Raw genomic sequence first — 21,503 nt, 5'->3', positions numbered from 1 at the left:
GTCACACACAGTTTTGTGCACATTACTGAAAAACAATAATTAGTGACAGTTGATATTTACTTTTGTTTGAAATGTAACTACCCCCAAATTACTGACACCAAAAAGTAGTGCATTAGTCCAAAATTAATTAAAGTGTATACTCTCGTAGAAGCCCCTAAAAAGCCACATCATAAAAGAAATAATGGAAAATATTCATGTCAACCTGTGTAAGCAGTGAACCCTTCATATTTCTTGGCTTGTACAATGAGACTTTACAAATGAAGCCGAGACACTCCATATCCCTTTTGTCTCTCTTCTCCATTCCTTGGCAAGACGTTGTGTTTTTTTCTCCAGACATGGTGTATTACAAAACAATGTTTACAAATAAAAGACAGATATCCAGCACACATATAGCATGAATTCATTTATCCTGTTAGCTCCATTGATTTCCCATTAGTTGTTTCTGTATATGCCACACCCGCCTCCCCAGGCTTTGCCTACCATTCAATACTGGTGACACACAACAAAATATGTGCATATAAGCTGACCCCTGATTTAAGTAAATTATTTGACAGTTGTAAATACGCCTTAGATGCGAGTACATACAGTAGGGAGAATATCTGCCTGATGAGAAATTCATTGTTCTCATACTTAGTGCTTGAAACGGCCCCACCATAACTGTTACTTTGTACTTTGAAGGTAGATATAAACATCCTGCCCATTGACGCTCTATGGGACTTTATGAATGAATCAGTCAGCAATTGGAGAACATTGCAATTTATTATATGCATTTAGAGAGAAACGCAGTAACGATTCATGTGGTAATGATGGCAGTTGAGTTACAAAGTGTTATCATTACCGCGTGACAGTATGTTACCAAGAAAAGTAATTGCGTTCCTTTGTAACGTTCTTTTGTATTAATATCCTGGATTAAGCTTGCTCACGCCGTCAAGCCCCGCAGTGGTTCCCGTGTCCGAAAAAACACAAAGGAGTTGTTGTGTTGCATCTGAGACCAATAGTGACTTTCCCTCCGTTTGATCTGCAGGCTGTAATCTACAGAGGGCAGAGGAACAAGAGGATCACACCAATGCTTTCAATGGCTTCTGTCAGAATAAAAACAGCCGTGCCCTGAGAGCCAGTGTTTCTGAGACTCACCCTGTTTTTCATCCGAGGCGGCCCCATCTACAGCAGACCAGACCCCGACAACCTCAGTCTGGGACCTTGATCCGCCTGGGATATGTCACAGGGGTACGCCCCGATGTCCGGGGTGCTCCCGGTGCCCCGACCCCACTGGCCGTCCCGTATGCTCCTTCCTCTCGTATGCATAACTCTTTTTGCCCAAGCTCCCCAAGGTCTACCCGTGGTGGGTTATAACACGGACTCTAAAAAGGAAATCACCCTGGAGGGTGATCTGATGATCGGCGGCCTGTTCCCGGTGCACCATAAAGGCGAAGCGGCCCAGGACTGCGGCAAGATCAACTCTCAGCGAGGGATCCAGCGATTGGAAGCCATGCTGCTCGCTCTGGACGAAATCAACAGGGACGAGCGCATCCTGCCCGGGATTCGCTTAGGAGCTCACATCCTGGACACGTGCTCCAAGGACACCTACGCCCTGGAGCAATCCCTGGAGTTCGTCAGGGCTTCACTCACCAAAGTGGACGACAGTGAGTACACCTGCCCTGACGGGTCCTACGCAATCCACGATGAAGTCCCGTTGGCCATTTCTGGAGTTATAGGAGGCTCTTACAGCGATGTTTCTATTCAGGTATGTACTGAAAAAAAAAAGACACTTACAATATTCTGTCCGAATTTCTCGGAATGGCTGACTTTTACACAATTTTGGGTGAGTTACTGGAAAACAGTAATTAGTTACAATTACTAGTTTCTTCATTTAAAAAGTAAATCAGTTAAACCCAGATTATTGGCACAAAACGTAGGCCATTTCTCTCAAAGTAACTATCGAGTAGCTAAAAATGACCAGCAAACTGCTTTAGAATAGCCGCATATTAAAAGAAATAGAAGAAATAGTGTACACCAAACTGGAAGCAGTGAACCCTTCACATTTCTTGGCTTGTGCAAATTTTAGAGCTTGCAAACGAACACATGAGACATACACTCAAAACCATTTAGTCTCTGGGCCACAAACCACTCGAAGATCTCCTTCTCCGTTTCTGGGTACTGCCCAAGCCTTTTTCTTTTGTTCTCCAGGCATAGTGTTTTGCAAAAGCGATATTACAAATAAAAGGACCAAAATTCAGCTTACTTTTACTGTAAATTCTGTACTCAGGTTGGCCTCATAGATTTTGTTGTTTCAGTATAAGCCCCACCTACCCCCATGCACCGTCGACCAATCGCTACTGGTGACAAGCATTTAAATATGCAAATTTATAAATGGCCCCGCCCTAATTTCAGTTTGTTTTTTTTAAGTTGTAAATAAGGCTTCTATGCATATATATGGTAGGGAGAATATCTCCGTGAGGAGAAAATAAGCAATTGTACTTTTTCTTTGTACTATGGCCCCCCCTTTCAAAGCATTTTTTTTATATTGATTTTGTCTCTGAGCTCAGAACCAATCAAAAATCTCCTTCATTTTTGGTTACTGTCAAAAACATTTTTCCTTAGGCATCGTGCATTGAAAAAATTAATTTTACAAACAAAATTCCATACTCATTTAATGTAAATTCTGTGCATACTTTTGCCCCATTAATTTCCCGTTGGTTTGTTGTTCCTGTATAAGCCATTCCTTTTCACCCCATGTGCTGCCTATCATTCTCTTTTAGTGACACCAAACCAAATATGTGCATATAAGCTGACCACCTGATTTGAATATTTTATCTTATAGTTGTAAATTCGTCTTCGATGCAGGTAAACGGTAGGGAGAATATCTTCATTAGAATGAATTCAGCACTCTCATACTCTGTGCTTGAGACGGTGCCACCATAACTGTATTTAGAAGTTTTTTGTACGTAAATATAAACGTGCCCATAATGCTTAGATTTTTGCTGGCTGATTGAGTGATTTATGTGCTTATATGAATGATGATCTGCTTTTGTTAAATAGCATAATATCGCATTAATGTATTAACGACAGTAGAGATACCAAATGTTATTAACGCGTTAACGTACTCGTTACCGAGAAAATCAATTGTGTCCCAGGAGTGCGTTCCTTTGTAAAACGTTAATATCCACACTGCTTTTGAATGCTCCTCGCTGAATGCTCCCACTGTTTACGCTCCTTGTAAAAACTTCAAACACTAAAGATTTGTCGTGTTATACAATGACAAACTCATTAACTGGCGGTCTCTTAGCGTCCATAATTAGCGTTGATTAACTACCGAAGCAATTTTCTGACAAATCAGCACAGATTGCGTAAGCCCAGTTCGCTAAATGAGGGATCAGCAGAGGAAATTCCGTAACAGTAGTCACCGCTTTTAGCATTGATAGTCGCTAATGATAGCTAATCAAACAACGCTAGTCGCATTAGCAGTATTTGCATTTGAACTGCAACCATTTAGCAATGAAGGACATAATCATGGCCATTTTAAAATAGTGACTCTTACGTAAAACGAGTGTTACTTTTATTTAAACACCCGGAACAAAACCCAAAAAACCCATACACCACAGCTCTTTCTTTCATTATTCGAAAGTTCAGATGGCGTGTCTGGTCTTACAACTACCTTTTATTTTATTAGAAATATCACTGCCTCAAAGGTAACATAAAATTGTATCAATGACTACAGTTTATTAAGAACAGGATTCAAATCACAGGATATGTGTCCTTTATGAGTCGCTCGTCTCTAATGCTAGTGGGTGTGTCAGCATACGCCCACTCTGATTTTGGTTCGTAACATTTATTGCCCATTAAATACATTTATAACCTATATAACTGAGACCATTAAAGTACTATAATGTTTTACTCGGGTGTGTTGTATTATTTATTTTTTACTCATTTTAGTGCCACACCCCCATTAAAACGTTTTTGTATCGGTCACTTAAATTTATGAAAGTGTAGCTAAGGGCCCCCTTCACCCTTCTATGTTTCTTTTTATTTTGTAGGTTTTTAGAATGTTATGTTTTCAGAACTTAAATGGATGTACCAAGTTATTGTCCAGAAACTAAAGATTAGATGTGTCAGAACCAGAACAGGAGGAGGACCCAGACGCGTAACGTTTCTCACATAAGCTTTATTTTACGGGAATGGGGGAGTCGTGCACGTTAACACAAATGCCAGTGCTTCGACGATCGCTAGGCGAAAGAAGAAGTAAGGCAGAAGTCTGGCGTGGAACAACAGGAAGCCAGACATTGACGAGATCGATACCAGTCACACGTGCAGATACCGGACTGATGGGGTCGATACCGGACCGGACGGGACAGACAGGATCGATACGAGATACATGAGCAGATACCGGGACGACGGGGTCGATACCGGTCAGGACAGGACAGACCGTATTGATATCAGATACAGGAGACTGGAGACAGATATCAGACAGGACGAGACAGACGGGATTGATACCAGACACTGGAGAATAGAGTTCGATATCAAACAAGACAAGATAGACGGGGACGATACCCGATCCTGGAAATGGTAGCAAGGTATCAGACGAGATAGACGGGAACGATACCCAATACTGGAGATTGTAGCAAGGTATCAGACAGGGCGAGACAGATGGGATTGATACCAAACACTGGAGACTGGAGTCAGATATCAAACAGGGCGAGATAGACGGGGTCGATACCGGACAGGATACACAAGCAGGATACCGGACAGAGTCAAAACACACGTCTTGCAGGTGCAGAAGTTCCTTGACGGACTGACAAAGGGTGGGTGAGGGCACTGACCTTAAATAGGAGGGAAGCCAGTCAGTCAACGAGCCGCAGCTGGCGCCAAACGGGCGGGGCCAATTGGGGGCAATGGGCAACTGTGACAAGATGTTCCTCCCCTAAAATTAAAGTCACTTGATTTGCTCTATGGTGTCAAAAACAAGTTGAAATGCTTCTTTATAAAAATCCTGCAAATGTCACATTTATTCGAAAGAAGAAAATGATGGAAAGGAAATAAAATCAGAAGAAACAAGTGCTTCAGGATTAGAGATTCTGACCAGGAGTGATGTGAATTTCATTAGAATATTGCATTATGTATATCTTAATGGTCTAGAAATTATATGTTGGATTGGGAATGGTTAATGAGGCGTACCATATACAGTGAAGAAAATAGGTATTTGAAAACCCTGCTTATTTGGCTATTTCTCCCACTTGGAATTAGAGAGAGAGGGAGAAAGAAAAAAGAGAGAATAAAGAAAGAGAACAAGAGAGACAAAATCATATAGAAAAAGAGAGAGTGAGAGAAAGGGAGGGAGAAATACTACTACATTTGTTTTGCGAGTGGTGCCTGTCTGGGCTGACATTATTTAACACTGCAGCTTATTTTTCTCTCGCAGAAAGTGTCGTCTTGCGGGCCTGATTAAAACCCTTGGCAGGCCTAATTCAGCCTGCGGGCCGCCTGTTTGATACCTATGGTCTAGTGTATTAAATGGCTGCACGCTTCATTTTGTGTTCCAATCCATGTCATGGTTTATTGTTCACAGCGTCGTTTATGTCACTGTAATAAAGACAAGTTTCTAGGGAGATTCTGATAAATGCGTTGTGATCCGTGCAGGGGGCACTTAAAGTCAGCAAGGATACAAAAAAAAGCATGTTAGCTATCGGCGCAATTCCCAAAAGGTGTTTAACCGTTATCTTCAGTCCTAGAGAGATAAGAATAGAGAATGTGATGGATGATCTTAACTGTTCCCATTTGGACCGAAGTACCGAGCGCAATTACGTCTAGGGAGATGTTAACACAGGTTGGTAATGAGTATCGCTTTCACGGGGGAGGATCTGTTTACCTGCTTAACTAATCTGATTTCAAAAGGGATGCTAATTCACACGCTGGCAACTGTACCGTTAGAGGCGCAACGATGCTGGGCTCAGATTGTCCTGACGGGAGTACTCGTCACGGCAGATTTACTGCAGATTGACGTGATGAGGGCTGCGCTAATTGCCTCCTCCGTCTTCGGCCCGTTGTGGAGAAATATGCACAAATGAAGCAGAGTGGAGATTGACTTCGAGTTGCCGGGCCTCGCCTCCTTTTGGATGCCAAAATGCTTTTAAAACAGGATATCTTTCCCTCCGTGTTTTACATACATCTAGAGCAGAGGTGTCAAACTCATTTTAGCTGGGGGCCGCATGCTAGGAGAAAACAATCTCACGGGGGCCGGACTAGTAGGTTTAGGGGAAAGACGGAAAGAATGAGAGAGGGAGAAAAAGAGCCAAAAGAAGAGTAAGAGAGATTAAAAAAATATATAGAAAAAGGGAGAGAGAGAGAGAGCGCGCAATAGAGACAGAAAGGGAGAAAAAGGGGAAACAAGTGAGAAAAATAGAGACAGGAAAAAAATGAGAAAGAAGTGAAGAGAGAAAGAAAGTAAGAAAGAGAGGGAGAAAGATTAAACAAATGAAAAAACTGAAAAAGACAGAGAGCGAAAGTGAGAGACAAGGAATAAGCATGAGAAAGAGAGAAAGAAAGAAAACAAGTGAGCAAAAGAGAAAGAGAAACAAAAACGATAGAGAGAGAAATACAAAATGAGAGTGAGAAAGAAATGGAAAAAAGGGACCGAAAGAGAGCGGGTGAAAAAGAAGTAAACAAAAGAGAGAATGAAAGAAAAAGAGTAAGAGAGGGAGTTAGAGAGAGTGAGAAAAGGAGAAAAAAGAAAGAGCAAGAAAAAAACAGAGAGGGTAAAGGCGAAAAGAAAGAAAGACAAATAAAGAGAAAGAAAGAAAGAAAGAAAAAGAGGAGAGAGAGACAGACACAGAGAGAGAGAGAGAGAGAGAGAGAGAGAGAGAGAGAGAGAGAGAGAGAGAGAGAGAGAGAGAGAGAGAGAGAGAGAGAGAGAGAAATACTACTACAAATGCTTTACGAGTGGTGCCTGGCTTGGTTGACATATTTAAAACTACAGCTCATTTTTTTCCTTACGCTTCTTTGTCTCACGGGCCGGATTAAAACCCCGGGCAGGCCTGATCCGGCCCGTGGGCCGCTTGTTTGACACCTGTGATCTAGAGGTAAAATTCAGGCCTAAAAAATCCAACCCGACTCTATATTGAAGCCCTACCCAGCCCTTCCAGTTACTTGACTTGTAGGACCGAGCAAATGAATTTTCATATTTTATTTGTGAGGACTAGGGAGCAGGAGGAGAGGAGATCCTCAGAGCGTATGGGCACATGGGTGCCTTGGACGAGAGGGGGACGGAATCCATTGTGCGGAACCTACCTCCCTAAAAAAAGAAAACAAGAATAATGACTGGTAGATAATTTAAAACAAAATCAGCAAAAGAGAGAAGCCCCACCAGAACCTGAACATGATGATTGACATTTTAGGCCCGGGTTCGGGCTTAGCATCTTACCTTTAGATCCGTCTTCAAAGTGTGGTGGTTCGGCTGCAGTCCTTTATTTTACGGATCCCCACTGTCAATGTATGCAATGAGATTAGATATAACAGTCTGAGGTAAACACGGCTTAAAGACTTTAAAGAGAAAAGACTACAAGTCTTCCGTATATAAGTATGTGTCAGTCGATTTGGCATGTTTTATGAAGGATCGGGAAGTACTGATTCCCAGGTTCTTCTTGATCTTTTGGGCTTTGGTATTCATAACAGTGTCCAACACCATTATCACCAATCTTCTTGATTGGAGTCAGCAGAGCTTAGAGAGAAACATCTAAAACGTGAAAAAACGGTAATCCGACACGTGTGCTCGAGATCAATATTGAGCTCCCGCATAGCTTGCCGATGAGTTAATCCTTTTTGATCAGGTTTTGTACGAGTAAAACTGTCACAACCGGAATAAGCAGTGGACCCTAATGCGTAACGTTCCACACAATATTTTATTAAGGGATCGGGGAAGTCAGGGCGAAAGGAAAAAGACAGTGATTTGGTACTGGCTGGGCAGGGGAAGCAGGAAGCCCTCACGAACAAAGCAGGTCGGGTAGCTGGGACGGGAAGACAGAGCATGGTCGGAGATCGGAACGAGTCGGGTAGCCGGGATGGGTGAACAGAGCGTGGTCAGAGATCGGAACAAGTTGGGGAGCCGGGACGGGAGAACGAAGCGTGATCGTGGATCGGAACAAGTCGGGTAGCCAGGACAGGAGAACGGAGTGTGGTAGCGGATTGGGAGCAGGTCGGGTAGCCGGGACGGGAGAAGGAAGCGTGGTCGGGGATCAGAAGCAAGTCAGGTAACCGGAGATGATCGGGAAGCCAGGGACAAGGGATCGATACAGCAAACAGGGGACGGAATCAGGAACAGTTCGGACTCGAAACGGGAGCCGGAGTCAAAAAGTGCTGCCTTACATGTGCTGAGGTTTGCTGACGGACTGACCAAGAGTGAATGAGAATGAAGTGCTTAAAAAACGAGAGTGGCAGCTGGGGCAGAAAGAGTGAGCGCAGGTGAGGGCAATAAGCGGGCAAGTGACAGAATCGTGACAAAAACGTCTTAAAAAATGCATTAATACGCCTGATTCAGATCATTTCGATTGTTATCAAGCGCCTGCAGTTTGCTGTTGAGCTGCTCATCAGGTGTAAGAGGAGAGAATAACTCTAAAACTTGCAGGGACCGGTATTGCCAAGGACTCAAACTCCAGTCTTCACGGGGGTGCTGGGGCCATCCCAGCTGTCTTCGGGCAGTGGGAAGGATACACCCTGAACTGGTTGCTCGTTTTGGATGTTCCCTCCTCCGACTCACCTGATTCAAATGATCATCTCGTCAGCGTGGAAGCATGATAACGATCTGAATATAGGATTATATCCTCGCTCTGAAACTCCCGAGGGTTACTGTCTTACATATTTTAGATCACTGATAGTCAACCAGTGTGCCAGGACACTCTAGTCTGCTGTGAGACCTTGTCTATTTGCTCCATTTTGTTTTTGCAAAACACATGTATTTGCTTTCTATCTTTGCTCTTATATTAGTCATCAGCCGAGTAACTGAAACGTTCATGGCAGAAGATAAAAAAATCTTGTAATAATAATCCGCTCATAAGGTTATACAGTATTTTTAATAACCTTTTTGTTGAGTGAATCTGTTCAAGGTGCACTGCAAAGGAATAAGATAATACATTCTAATGAAGTACCAATCTTACACATCTGTCCATCCATTATCTGCATCTCTTATCCTCAGTAGGGTCACGGGGGTGCTGGGGCCATCCCAGCAGTCTTCGGGCAGTGGGAAGGATACACCCTGAACTGGTTGCCAGCCAGTCGCAGGGCACACAGGGACAGACAATTCGCTCGCTAATTCACACCTAGGGACAATTTGGACCGGCCAATTAATCTGATATGCAGGTTTTTGCAAACCCACGCAAGCACAGGGAGAACATGCAAACTCCACACAAGAAGATGTGCAATCTTGCACATATTTTCGCAAAATTTGAATTTTCCTTTCAAAAGAGTGCAATTGAGATAAAAAGAAAATGTTTGAACGGTGGATATGTTTTTCTTATTTTACGTATTAACTTTAGTTATTTTTCTAGAAATCAAATAAAAAAACTTGAAAAACAGGTAAAAAAAAATCTACATTTCCAATTTATTAACCAAAACCAAAAAATGTATTTACCTTCTGAGCTACCCTGACCACAAACTCCAAGAAAAATGTCCATTTATGCAACATGACAAGAATAACAAATAATTAGCAACAAACGAATACAATTCATTTCTGTACATTTTCGATTGCTGTAAGATTTTTCTTGAAAAAAGTGTGCCTCCGCTCTAAAAGAGTGAAAAACAGTGTTTCAGATTATTCATTCCTCGAACACACTTGATTCAAATGGTCATGGTGTTTATCAGATTACTTTAGTTTGTTTAAAGCACAGGTGTCAAACAAGCGGCCCACGGGCCAGATCAGGCCCGCCCAGGGTTTTAATCCGGCCCGTGAGACAAAGAAGCGTAAGAAAAAAATGAGTTGTAGTTTTAAATATGTGCCCTTGATGCCAACCAAGCTAGGCACCACTCGCAAAGCAACTGTAGTAGTATTTCTCTCTCTCTCTCTCTCTCTCTCTCTCTCTCTCTCTCTCTCTCTCTCTCTCTCTCTCTCTCTCTCTCTCTCTCTCTCTCTCTCTCTGTCTCTCTCTCTCTCTCTTATTTTTCTTTCTTTCTGTCTTTCTTTCTTTCTTTCTTTCTTTTCGCCATTACCCTCTCTGTTTCTTTCTTGCTCTCTTTTTTCTCCCTTTTTTCACTCTCTCTAACTCCCTCTCTTACTCTCTTTCTTTCATTCTCCCTTTCGTTTACTTCTTTCTCACCCGCTATCACTTTTTCTCACTCTCATTTTGTATTTCTCTCTCTCTACCGTTTTTGTTTCTCTCTTTCTTTTCCTCACTTGTTTTCTTTCTCTCTCTCTTTCACATGCTTACTCCTTTTCTCTCACTTTCGTTCTCTGTCTTTTTCAGTTTTTTCATTTGTTTAATCTTTCTCCCTCTCTTTCTAACTTTCTTTCTCTCTTCACTCCTTTCTTATTTTTTCCTGTCTCTATTCTTTCTCTCTTGTTTCCCTTTTTCTCCCTTTCTGTCTCTTTTGCTCTCTCTCACTCCCCCTTGTTCTCTCACTTTTGATCTCTCTTACTCTTCTTTTGTCTCTTTTTGTCCCTCTCTCATTCTTTCCGTATTTCTCCTAAACCTACTAGTACGACCACCGTGAGATTGTTTTCTCCTAGCATGTGACCCCTAGCTAAAATGAGTTTGACACCCCTAGTTTAAAGGGACATTGTGTATTATTTAGTGCTTCCTATTGGTAAAAAAACTTAATTTATTAAAAAAAACAATATTTATTTGAATAATAAGCAAATATTCACAAACTGTCATATAAATGTGCATATCTAAAAAAAATATTTATCTATTGTACATGATTTGGCACTGTATTTTTAAATTTGGCTTCAGAGGATGCCAGCGCCACATTTATCAGTACGAAGCTCCATTTGTACCACTGATTGTTTCTTGAAATATGTCAGGACCATAACAAATGGTAGACCCAATCGTGTTTATTGGGATATTGTGGAAAGAAGCGCCAGTGATCTGGTGCTCACTGGACAGGGGGAGCAGGCAGCTCACGGGATCGGAGCGTGACCAGAATACGGAAGTGGATTTGCCAGGGCGTGAGTTCGGAGCGTGGTCAATTGGGCAAAACGTGTCGATAGCCGGAGTGGGAGATCAGAGCGAGGTCAAATGGACAAAACGATAGCCGTAGACAAACAGGAGATCAGGAACAGACGAGTAGGATACGGATGAAGACGGGACCGACGGGAGCCAGAGTCAAAGTGCTTGCCTTGCGTATGCAGAGGTTCGCTGACGGACTGACAAGGAGTGACTGGATTGCTGGGTATAAAAAGGAGGGGAATCAATCAGGCAACTAGCAGCAGCTGGCCCCAAACCAGCGGGCACAGGTAAGTGCAATGAGTAATCATGACAAAATAACCATGTAATGTAAGCTTTTCAACTGTAGAGTATTTTGACAACATGCCACCCCGACCCCTCCCTCTTTACACACGTAGAACAAATATTTTGACTCATAAAACAAACGGGAACGCTACAATGAAGCACAGTGATGCTTTCTTTTCTTGGGAATCGATGCAGGGAGAGAATCCAGAGCACCTATAAATGGATTCCTGATGTAAAAAAATGTTTGGGAATGCTGGATTTGATGAAAGAGGTGTAATTTTAGTGAGACCTCGTATCTGGCAGGGGGTCCTTAGAGAACGCTCTTGTCTTGTTGTAATTTATGGACGGGCTATTATGAGCCTGAGCTCTGCCTGAGTTTCCCAGTGACTGCACCACGGTTCCCTTTCTCTCCAGCGTAGCAAAGTTATATCATAACGAAACGAATCTCTTTTTTTTTTTTTTTTGCTTCCCATGCCGGGTGAATTCATTTATTTACTTTAGCTTGTGTAATGTCTAAGCACATTAGTTGATGAAGCGTGACCTTTAAAATAACATATGCACCAAAAATGGGATCTTGACTAACTGGTGAAAGGACAGCACTGCAGGGAAAAATACGTGTTGTGTTACTTAGCTAATTTTGAGCATGATCTAATATGAGCTCATTTTTATCTTAAGAATATTGAGGAATGAGTAAATATATCTTAAGTTGGCCCAAAAATATCCGGCAACAAAACAAAAACAATCCAACAATCTGTACAAAAACTATACAACCTTTTCTGTGTTACTATGTCTTTTAGGGCTCCTGTATTAATTAATAGAAAGTGTTACGGGAAACATAAAAATACACTGCAAAACAATCGAAAAGTATTTGTTGAAAAAATATTGCTCCCCTTTGAATTTATACCTCCTTTTGCTGTGATCACAACTACAATTCTTTTCGGGTAGGTCTCTATAAGGTTTGCACATCATTGTCACGACCGGAACAATCAGGGGACCCAAATGCGTCACATTTCACGCAATGCTTTATGAAGGGATCAGGGAAGTCGGGGCGAGAGGAAAAAGACAGCGATCTGGTGCTCGCTGGCCAGCAGGAGCGGGAAGCCCTCGCGAATGAAGCGTGGTCGGAGATCGGAACAAGTCGGGCAGCCAGGACAGAAGAACGGAGCTTGAATTGGGGATCAATACAGGAAACAGAATTAGGATACGGGTAGCCGAGACAGGAGAACGGAGCTTGGATCAGGGATCGATACAGGAAACAGAATCAGGATACGGGTAGCTGAGTCAGGTGAACAGAGCTTGGATCGGGGATCGATACAGGAAACAGAATCAGGATACAGGTAGCTGGGACAGGAGAACTGAGCTGGGATAGGGAATCGATACAGGAAACTGAATCGGGATACGGGTAGCCGGGAACAGAGAACGGAGCTTGGATTGGGGATCGATACAGGAAACAGAATCAGGGTACGGGTTGCCGGGACAGGAGAACCGAGCTGGGATCTGGAATCGATACAGGAAACAGATTTAGGATATGGGTAGCCGGGACAAGAGGACACACCTTGGATCGGGGATTGGTACAGGAAACAGAATCAGGATACGGGTAGCCAGGACCAGAGAACGGAGCTTGGATCGGGGATCGATACAGGAAACAAAATCAGGATACGAGTAGCCGGGACAGGAGAACAGAGCTTGAATTGGGGATCAATACAGGAAACAGAATCAGGATACGGGTTGCCGGGATAGGAGAACGGAGCTTGGATCGGGGATCAACTTCGCTTTGTATTTGGCTTCATCCATTTTCCGATCAACTCTCACAGTCCCTGCTTGAGAAAAGCAACTCTAGAACATGACGCTGCCACCACCATGTTTGACTGTAGGGATAGTGTGCTCAGGTTAATGTGCAGTGTTACACTTACACCAAGAGTAACGCTTTGCATTCAGCCCAAAAAGTTCAATTTTGGGCTCTGATTAGAGCACCTTGTTCCACATGTTATTTATGTCCCCTACTTTTTGCAAATCCCAATCAGTCCTTTTAATGGTATTCTTTGAGAAAGGGCTTTCTTCTTGCCACTCTTCCATAAAAGGCAGATTGATGCAGATGCACTAATAGTTCATAGTCTTATGCACAGATTGTCCCAGCTCAGCTGTGTATGCCTACAAGGCATCCAACATGACCAGGAGACTCTTGGTTGCTTCTCTGATTAGTTTTCTCCTTGTCTGGGCTGAAAGTTTAGATAAACGACCAGGTCTTGGTAGGTTTGCAGTGGATTTATTCCCTCTCTATTTTGTTATTAACCGAGGCTTGTTGACACACAGGTACACTCTGTCAATGATAGTAATTTAAGTCATCAATAAACCATTAAGAAGTCACCAGGGAACTTCTGAAGTCAGTTGGCTGAACTGGAAGAACAGGGGGGCAATATTTTTGCTAAACCTACTTTTTCTCTGTTGTAAATACAATATAAAATGTTGAAATAATTTGGTTACACTTCATGATTGTGTCTCACATGTATTTGATTCTTGGAAAGTAGTTTCAGTATTTTAGCTTTAAGTTTGAAGTCTTTCTTTCGTTAAGCACCATATCTTTGTGAAGGCAAAAGTCGCACCGTGTTGTGCTTTCAGTACACAAGCCCAGCGGTAAATTCCCAATCCAGGCCTCGACAGCGATTCTGCATGCATTCCAAATACACTAAGCAGCACAACTTGCTGCTCGTGTTTTATGGTGCCATATTGAGTACTTGGTGAATATAAGCACAGCTGCCTTTCAGCTGGTATGGGCTCATGTCCAAGTCAATGGCTCATTTGCAGTTTCCCAATGGTAAACAGGAAATAAATTCAGGATGGCCCAAATCTGTTGGGATCGGGGCCAGTTTATATCTGGCCAAAGATGGATGAAGGTGGTGTAAGCCACGAAATGTGGAACCAAGCTAACAATAGAACACTCCATGCATTCACTGCCACTGATGTTTTCTAATCTAGTTTCAATATAGTTAGCTTTTACAAACTTCTTTTGCTAGCCTCATTTGTAAGATGAGCCAAAAACTGTACTTGCTGGGATGCACACCGGCTCTTTCACACCTGTTTTTTTTTGCAAGTATGCTCGTTCATGTTGACTAACACATTAACTGAAAATGGCGGAAATGCCTTAAAATGCTTTTATTTTTATGTTCCTCTAATGTACAACTTCGATCAATTACAAAACAACAGTATCGTTCAGCAAACAAGAAAGATCATCGGAAAACTGGCGGTCCGTTTTTTTTAATTTAAGATTGGTATCATGTTTTGAACAAAGAGTCTCTTAATATAGTGGAAGTTTACCAAATTACATGGAATTTGTGAATATACTGGTAGGGGTCTGGCCAAAAACCTCATCACTGAAAAAATGCAAAAAGTGCACGCTTAAATGAGAAATCAAATAAACACAACAATAAGTAACCCTTCTCTCAAATCCAATCATAGTCATAAGGTGTATTAATTACATATGAATGAATAATGCGATGATTTGAATACTAAAACTGAAACAACTGGAAAACTCAAACAATTATGACTATACTATTTATGAAGTGACATTTTACAATCTTCTAACACCTGACATTATTTTTATCGTTCTCTTTTAAGTCTTTATTATGTTTTTATCCTGTGGCATGTCTAAACTGGTTGTACACAGTGTTCAGTGTTGTTTTCAATAACAATAAAGAAGACTTTAAATAAATAAATAGATAAGACAGATACGTAAATAGATAGATAGATAGATAGATAGATAGATAGATAGATAGATAGATAGATAGATAGATAGATAGATAGATAGATAGATAGATAGATAGATAGATAGATAGATAGATAGATAGATAGATAGATAGATAGATAGATAGATAGATAGATAGATAGATAGATAGATAGATAGATAGATAGATAGATAGATAGATAGATAGATAGATAGATCGATCGATAGATAGATGATTTAATTCGCTGCCATGTTAAAGATGCTGTATGGAATTTGGGACTTTTCTACTCGCCTACCAAAAATCATAGGACCACTGGCGGGCTGGTATTTTTCACGACTTGGTCATGGTTTGAACGAAGAGTCTCTAAATGTAGTGGAAGTTTACCAAATTACATTGAAATTTGTGAATATTTTGGTGATGGTCTGGCCACAAACCAGCCTCTTGGCTTTTGTTAGCGTTGCAGCCTCTGTCAAGCTCTTTATAATGCACCTGCATGTACATTCATTTGTTTGTCACATTAGAATGAACTCTTCTTTTTACATCATATTTGGCTTTTGGGTTGGCGTTTGGACTGTACTTGAAAGGGCCTTTCTTCCATCCATCCATTCATTTTCTGCACCGCTTATCCTTCACAGCTATATTCAGGCAGTGGGAAGGGGACACCGTGAACTGGTCGAAAACCTTCCTTAGTTTCACCATTTTCATGCTAAATTAACAAAAAACTGGGGTGCTGAACATAAAGTCACTCTCCAACGCCCCCTTTTCTCCTGACCAATCTGTTCCGTGGCCAGAGCAGCTTTGCTAAAGGGAAGATAAGAGCAAATATATATATATATAAGGGCTCTTTGAACTCATCTGGGCATTTTTAACACATACATATATATACTTATGTATAAAAATGAATATAAATATCATACTTTTCATTTTTTAAGGACACCCGAAACGACACAGCCCATCTTTAAGAATAAAATGTCTTATTCCGTGTTAGATACGCTTGCCTATCGGGCCTTCATATTCTCAAGAACATTCAATACAAAAGACTCCAAGACTAGAGGATATTCGACTTGATAGGAGCACACTAAGGTTGGGGAACCATAAGAATAGTCAGAACATCTAAAGAAAAATCATCTTTCCTAAACAATAATGAGTTAATACAGTATCCTAACAAACATTATATGACGTAAACTGATGTAGACGTCAAAATTGTATTTAGCTAGCAACAAGGATCCATTTTTGTGTGGCCTGCAGTAAATGAGTTAAATAATAAATATCTAGTAAAAAGAAAAGCAGAACCAACTAAAAAAATATTAAATAATATTTGTATTTTATATAAAGAACTGTATCGCGGCTGAATCACGACCAGAAATTTCTGCCCGTGAAGCAGACGCTGTTGCCCGCGTTGAGATCGCGATACAGACGAGATACAGCCGTGCTTTACACGCGGAAAGAAAATCACACGCGGTTGGCCGCGCGAAAATGTTTTGCGCTGCTCAAAACTTTAGACCACGTGTAACCGCGGGCGGCACACGTGGTACAGACGCGGAACGACGTGCTACGGCCGCGGCCAGGGCGCGGTTACACGCGGGTAGGACGCGGAATTTTAGCGGGTAATCGCGGGTGGAGCACGGTCATAGCAAGTTTGTTCTGCGTCTGTATCGCGGCTGAATCACGTGAATTAGCGTGTGTAACGCGTGTGACGGTCAAACGCCTTTACCCGCGTATATTCAGCGCAATTTGCCGAGCACGCGTCAGTTGTGCTCGAGACGTCAAGGGGTGAACATGGATCCCCGTCACCGTAGTGACCTCGTCTTAATCCATTTTTATTTCTTGACATTTCTTTTCATTTCATAACAAGATAATAAAATAAAAATGAAAAACTATTACAATAATAACATATTGGCTTCTTCTTCGGTGCCATAGCTTGAAATCTTGATCTTCACGGGACTGTGTCTTGAGCGGTTATGATTTATACAGCCCGGCTCGGCAGCTTTTATACCTGTGGTCCACACGCGGAAAGGACGTGGAACTGACGCGATGAGGAAGCGGAACAGCCGCCGGCGTCTGTTTCGCGGGCATACCACGGATGAACAGCGGGTTGGCCAATTTTGCGCATTTTCCATTGCGGGCAACAGCGTCTGCTTCACGGGCAGAAATTTCTGGCCGTGATTCAGCCGCGATACAGACGCAAACGGCTGTGTGACCGGGCCCTTAGATCAGGGGTCTAATAATAGTTAGTTATTTGCAACAGTCTGTGGTCTGTGCAGCCCTTGTAGACTCCTTGTGATTCAGGGTGTCACAAATAAATCAGTCATTCCATAACACCCCTAAGAAAATTGACCCCCCCCTTTTTTTAAATACATTTATGGATTATTACAAATTGTGTACGCTGTATATGTGAAATCTTTATGGTCACAAGTTTGGATGGAAAATAAGCCAATTTGATGTAGTGCAGGTGGCTAATTTGAGCACAAGAGGGAGTACCTCACCCCTGCATGTTGATGACATCAAGCAAGAGTACCTTGAGTACGACTGTAATGGAAAAGGAGACTCTGAAAGGTACTTCGTACCGATGGCGAAGCGAGGAGAGCTGGAACAATGCGGTGAAAAAGAGGCATAAAATGACAGGTGGCAAGCGCTCTCTGATTCCGTCCCAAAGAAAGAGCGTGTTGCCATGACGCCACCGCAGCGTAGGCGGCCCTACAGGCGGCCCTGCAGACCTTGTATCTTTACTTGAACACAGACGGCGCAAAGCAGAAAGTTCTGTCACACTCGCGAGCAAGTTCTTATTTTCCCCATCTGTGGTCGCAGACGGGCTGTCTGGTGTTTTGGCAGTGACATGAGTGGTGAAAATGGAGGCATCTGATGAGATTCCAGGAAGCAACAAGATGGGTCACGTGACATAAAACCTTTTGATAATTAATCTTTTATCATTTCCTTTTAGAAAGTACTGGGCGATCTGCGCTCTTTGAATGATTGCTCTGTGAAAATCTCCTACCCAATCAGAAACAGTCAGTTATTTTGACATAGGATTTTGAGCTCTATCTGGTCTGGTCTGCTTTAGGCATTTACAGTAATTTACTGGGCTGAAGCCTCTACTTTTTTTAACATACAGTACCAAACTCTGCGGCTTTCAATACAATATGGCCTATTCTGTGTCCACCGCCTAGCAGCTGCCTTAGAACCGGTGCAGTCGAGGAGAATCCGACTGTTTGATTAAAAAAAAAAGCATCGAGAGGGCTTAATGAATGCACGTAATGAAGCAATGTGATTTCTGCTCAGTGCTCTGAATGTCAAATTGAAAGAATTAATCGAAGCGCTTGTAATCAGCAGGAGTAACTAATAATAATAATAATAATAATTTCCTCTGACCCGTTGTAGCGAGCCGATCATTAAACATAAATGCTAGGATTTTTTCTAACAAGTAGTGTCAGTGGATTTTAGTATATTAAGTCAAGTCATGTTTGTTTGTATAGCCCTCAATCACAAGGAGTCTCAAAAAGCTGCACAGATCAGACTATTGCAAACTACAGACTATTATTACACCATCCCCTGATCTAAAACCCTCATGAGGGCAAGGAAAAACCCAAAAACCTCAACATTAGGAAAATGAAAAAACCTGGAGAAGGAACCGCACATATTTGCGGGTGACTAATTTTAAGTATATTTTTCCATTAGACTTAAAATTTCGATGTCCTGTCGTGCTGTTATCAGTCCTATAACTCTCAGACAGCTAATTATTCCGCACCCCTTCTTTGTATCTAGCGTGGACATGCATTATGATTGTTTTTATGTAGTAGTAGCAATACTCTATCACTGTCCTCATTTAGGTTTCAGATCAAGGGATAGTGTAATGATAGTATGTGCATCCCTTTGAGACTTTTTGATTAAGGCCTATTCAAATAAACATGTACAGATTGTTGTGATTGTTCGGGGTTCTGAATTTAGGTCAATACAGTACTTTGAGTTTTTTGTTGAGAATGCTTTTGTCGCACTTCTGCATATATGTTAATGGCAATTTAATTAAATAGATGGATAGATGGATAGATAGATAGATAGATAGATAGATAGATAGATAGATAGATAGATAGATAGATAGATAGATAGATAGATAGATAGATAGATAGATAGATAGATAGATAGATAGATAGATAGATAGATAGATAGATAGATAGATAGATAGATAGATAGATAGATAGATAGATAGATAGATAGATAGATAGATAGATAGATAGATAGATAGATAGATAGATAGATAGATAGATAGATAGATGCGTAAATAGATAGATAGGGAAATTTACAAATAATATTGACTGTTGGGCTGGTTGACTTAGATTGACAGCTACGGACAAAGTCCGCAAACAAGTGTCTTAATCGGGCCACAATGTGGTACTTTTCTTTACTAAACAAGGTTTTTTTTTTTTTATGGAAGAAAGAATTAGTTCATTTGTATGACTGTTAAAGCCTGCAGAGTAAAATCTGATTCGGCTTGTACAAAAACAAAGTCCTTAAATTTCCACATGCTGCTTTCAATAAGGTGAAGTTTGTAGTCCAGGGTATATGGTGGTCCCAACAAGGGAGGTCTAAAATTGGATCCAACGTGGACCAACTATTTGTTGTTAGTTGTTCTTTATTGTTGTTTTCAAGGTTGTTGTTATTTTTTTGTTTTTTAGTTGTTGTGTTCACCTCGTCTAAAGAGGTCAAATTTAGCCCCTAATACGGTGTGTTTTCAGCATCTTGACTTTTATTTTACATCCAAATTAAGACTTTTTTTAGACGGAACCTAGACGTTTTTTTTAAGCAGCAGTGTGTAATATTTGACCACTACATCTCGTATTGCAGAGTGTCTCAATTATTTTTTGTCATGCATACCCCATTAACCCCCAAGGAAGAAGAAAACCTCTCCCCCCGCCACGTCCTCATCTTAGTTAAATAATTTATTCATGGGGTCACTCTCCCAATGAGAACGCCACTGCCCCTTATTGTAGTGGAGGTGCAATTGCACTTTGTTCTGGTCAGCTCCTTCCAGGTGAGGCTTATGTTTTCTTCAAAAAACACAAAATTCTCAACCTATGAGTATTTAAAAAATGCACATTTGTATAATAGTTCACATATTTTGCTTATTATTCAAATGAATACAGTTTCTTTCTGAATTATTTTTTTAACAAATACGAGGCTCTAAATAATACACAATGACCCTTTAGTGTCATGAACCGAAACAAGATCAGGACCCAAATGCGTGAAGTTTCTCACACAAGCTTTTATTTTATGGGAAATGGGGAGTCATGAACTTTAGGCAGTGGTCTGGCATAGAAAGACAGGAAGCCAGAGACGGACAGAAGTTTGTTGACGGACTGACAAAAGGAGAGTGAGAGTACTGGGTTTAAATAGCAGGGAAGCTAACCTGTCAACGAGCCGCAGCTGGCGCCACATGGGCGGGGCCAATCGGGCGCCATGGCAACCGTGACATTCAGAATATTTTTATATTTTTAATGTATTTTCAGTCAGTTTTCATTGGGTGGGTCTTCTCAGCACTTTGTAAAAAAAATGACGGTTACAGACGTCAATGGAAATTAATATAAAATAATATGTGCAAAACAGCAAATGTGTTTTTTAAACCTTTCATCTATCAAGATGTCCGACACAGCGTCCGTATTTCATCAGCATTTTATTCATCTAGGGCTAGATGTCCAAAAAGCTTGGCCTAATTTCGTATTGCTGTCCAAGAACATTAGCCTCAAGGCTGTCTTTTGATTTCTATATGCCAAAGCAAATCCATTTCAGTTTTTTATGTCCATAGTGGAGCATGACTAACTAGTGTCCTTTGGCAAAAAGAAAAAAAGGAAAAAGGGTAATCACCAGGGCAAATAAGAAAGAGCACTTTTGGAATACCAAACACACAAATATCTATTAATCATGAACTCATCTGTGCTGGTAAAGGTCAGTTCACCTGAATTAAAAAAAGAAAAAGAAGTAGTGGAGCTACGATCTTTATTTATGTAAGGTTATTGAATTCCACGGTGGCGCAGTGGTTAGCGCGTGTGCGGAACAGTTCTGAGGTCATGAGATTGAACCTCCCATGTGGAGTTTGCATGTTCTCCCCATGCTTGCGTGGGTTTCCTCCGGGCACTCCGGTTTCCTCCCACATTCCAAAAACATGTTAGGTTAATTGGCCGGTCCAAATTGTCCCTAGGTGTGAATGAGCAAGCGAATTGTATGTCCCTGTGTGCCCTGTGACTGGTTGGCAACCAGTTTAGGGTGTCCCCTGCCCACTGCCCGAAGATGGCTGGGATGGGCTCCAGCACCCCTGCTACCCTACTGAGATAAGCGATGCAGATAATAGATGGATGGATGG

The 21,503-nt window shown here is 41.6% G+C and overlaps 1 protein-coding gene across 2 annotated transcripts in view; it reads left to right on the top strand.

Moving 5' to 3' along the window:
- Positions 1–21,503, top strand: part of grm2a (glutamate receptor, metabotropic 2a) — a 52,074-nt gene that overhangs the window by 13,760 nt on the left and 16,811 nt on the right. For both annotated transcript variants that reach the window (XM_088338362.1, XM_088338361.1), the window contains exon 2: positions 1,025–1,744. In XM_088338362.1, the coding sequence (XP_088194488.1) occupies positions 1,217–1,744 (528 nt within the window). In that variant the 5' untranslated portion in view covers positions 1,025–1,216. The remainder of the gene's footprint in view (positions 1–1,024; positions 1,745–21,503) is intronic.

This window comes from Urocampus carinirostris, chromosome 6 (assembly GCF_059441175.1).
Source record: "Urocampus carinirostris isolate Australia breed hairy pipefish chromosome 6, RoL_Ucar_1.0, whole genome shotgun sequence".
Taxonomy (NCBI): Eukaryota; Metazoa; Chordata; class Actinopteri; order Syngnathiformes; family Syngnathidae; genus Urocampus; species Urocampus carinirostris.
This window is presented reverse-complemented; position numbering and strand designations above follow the sequence as displayed.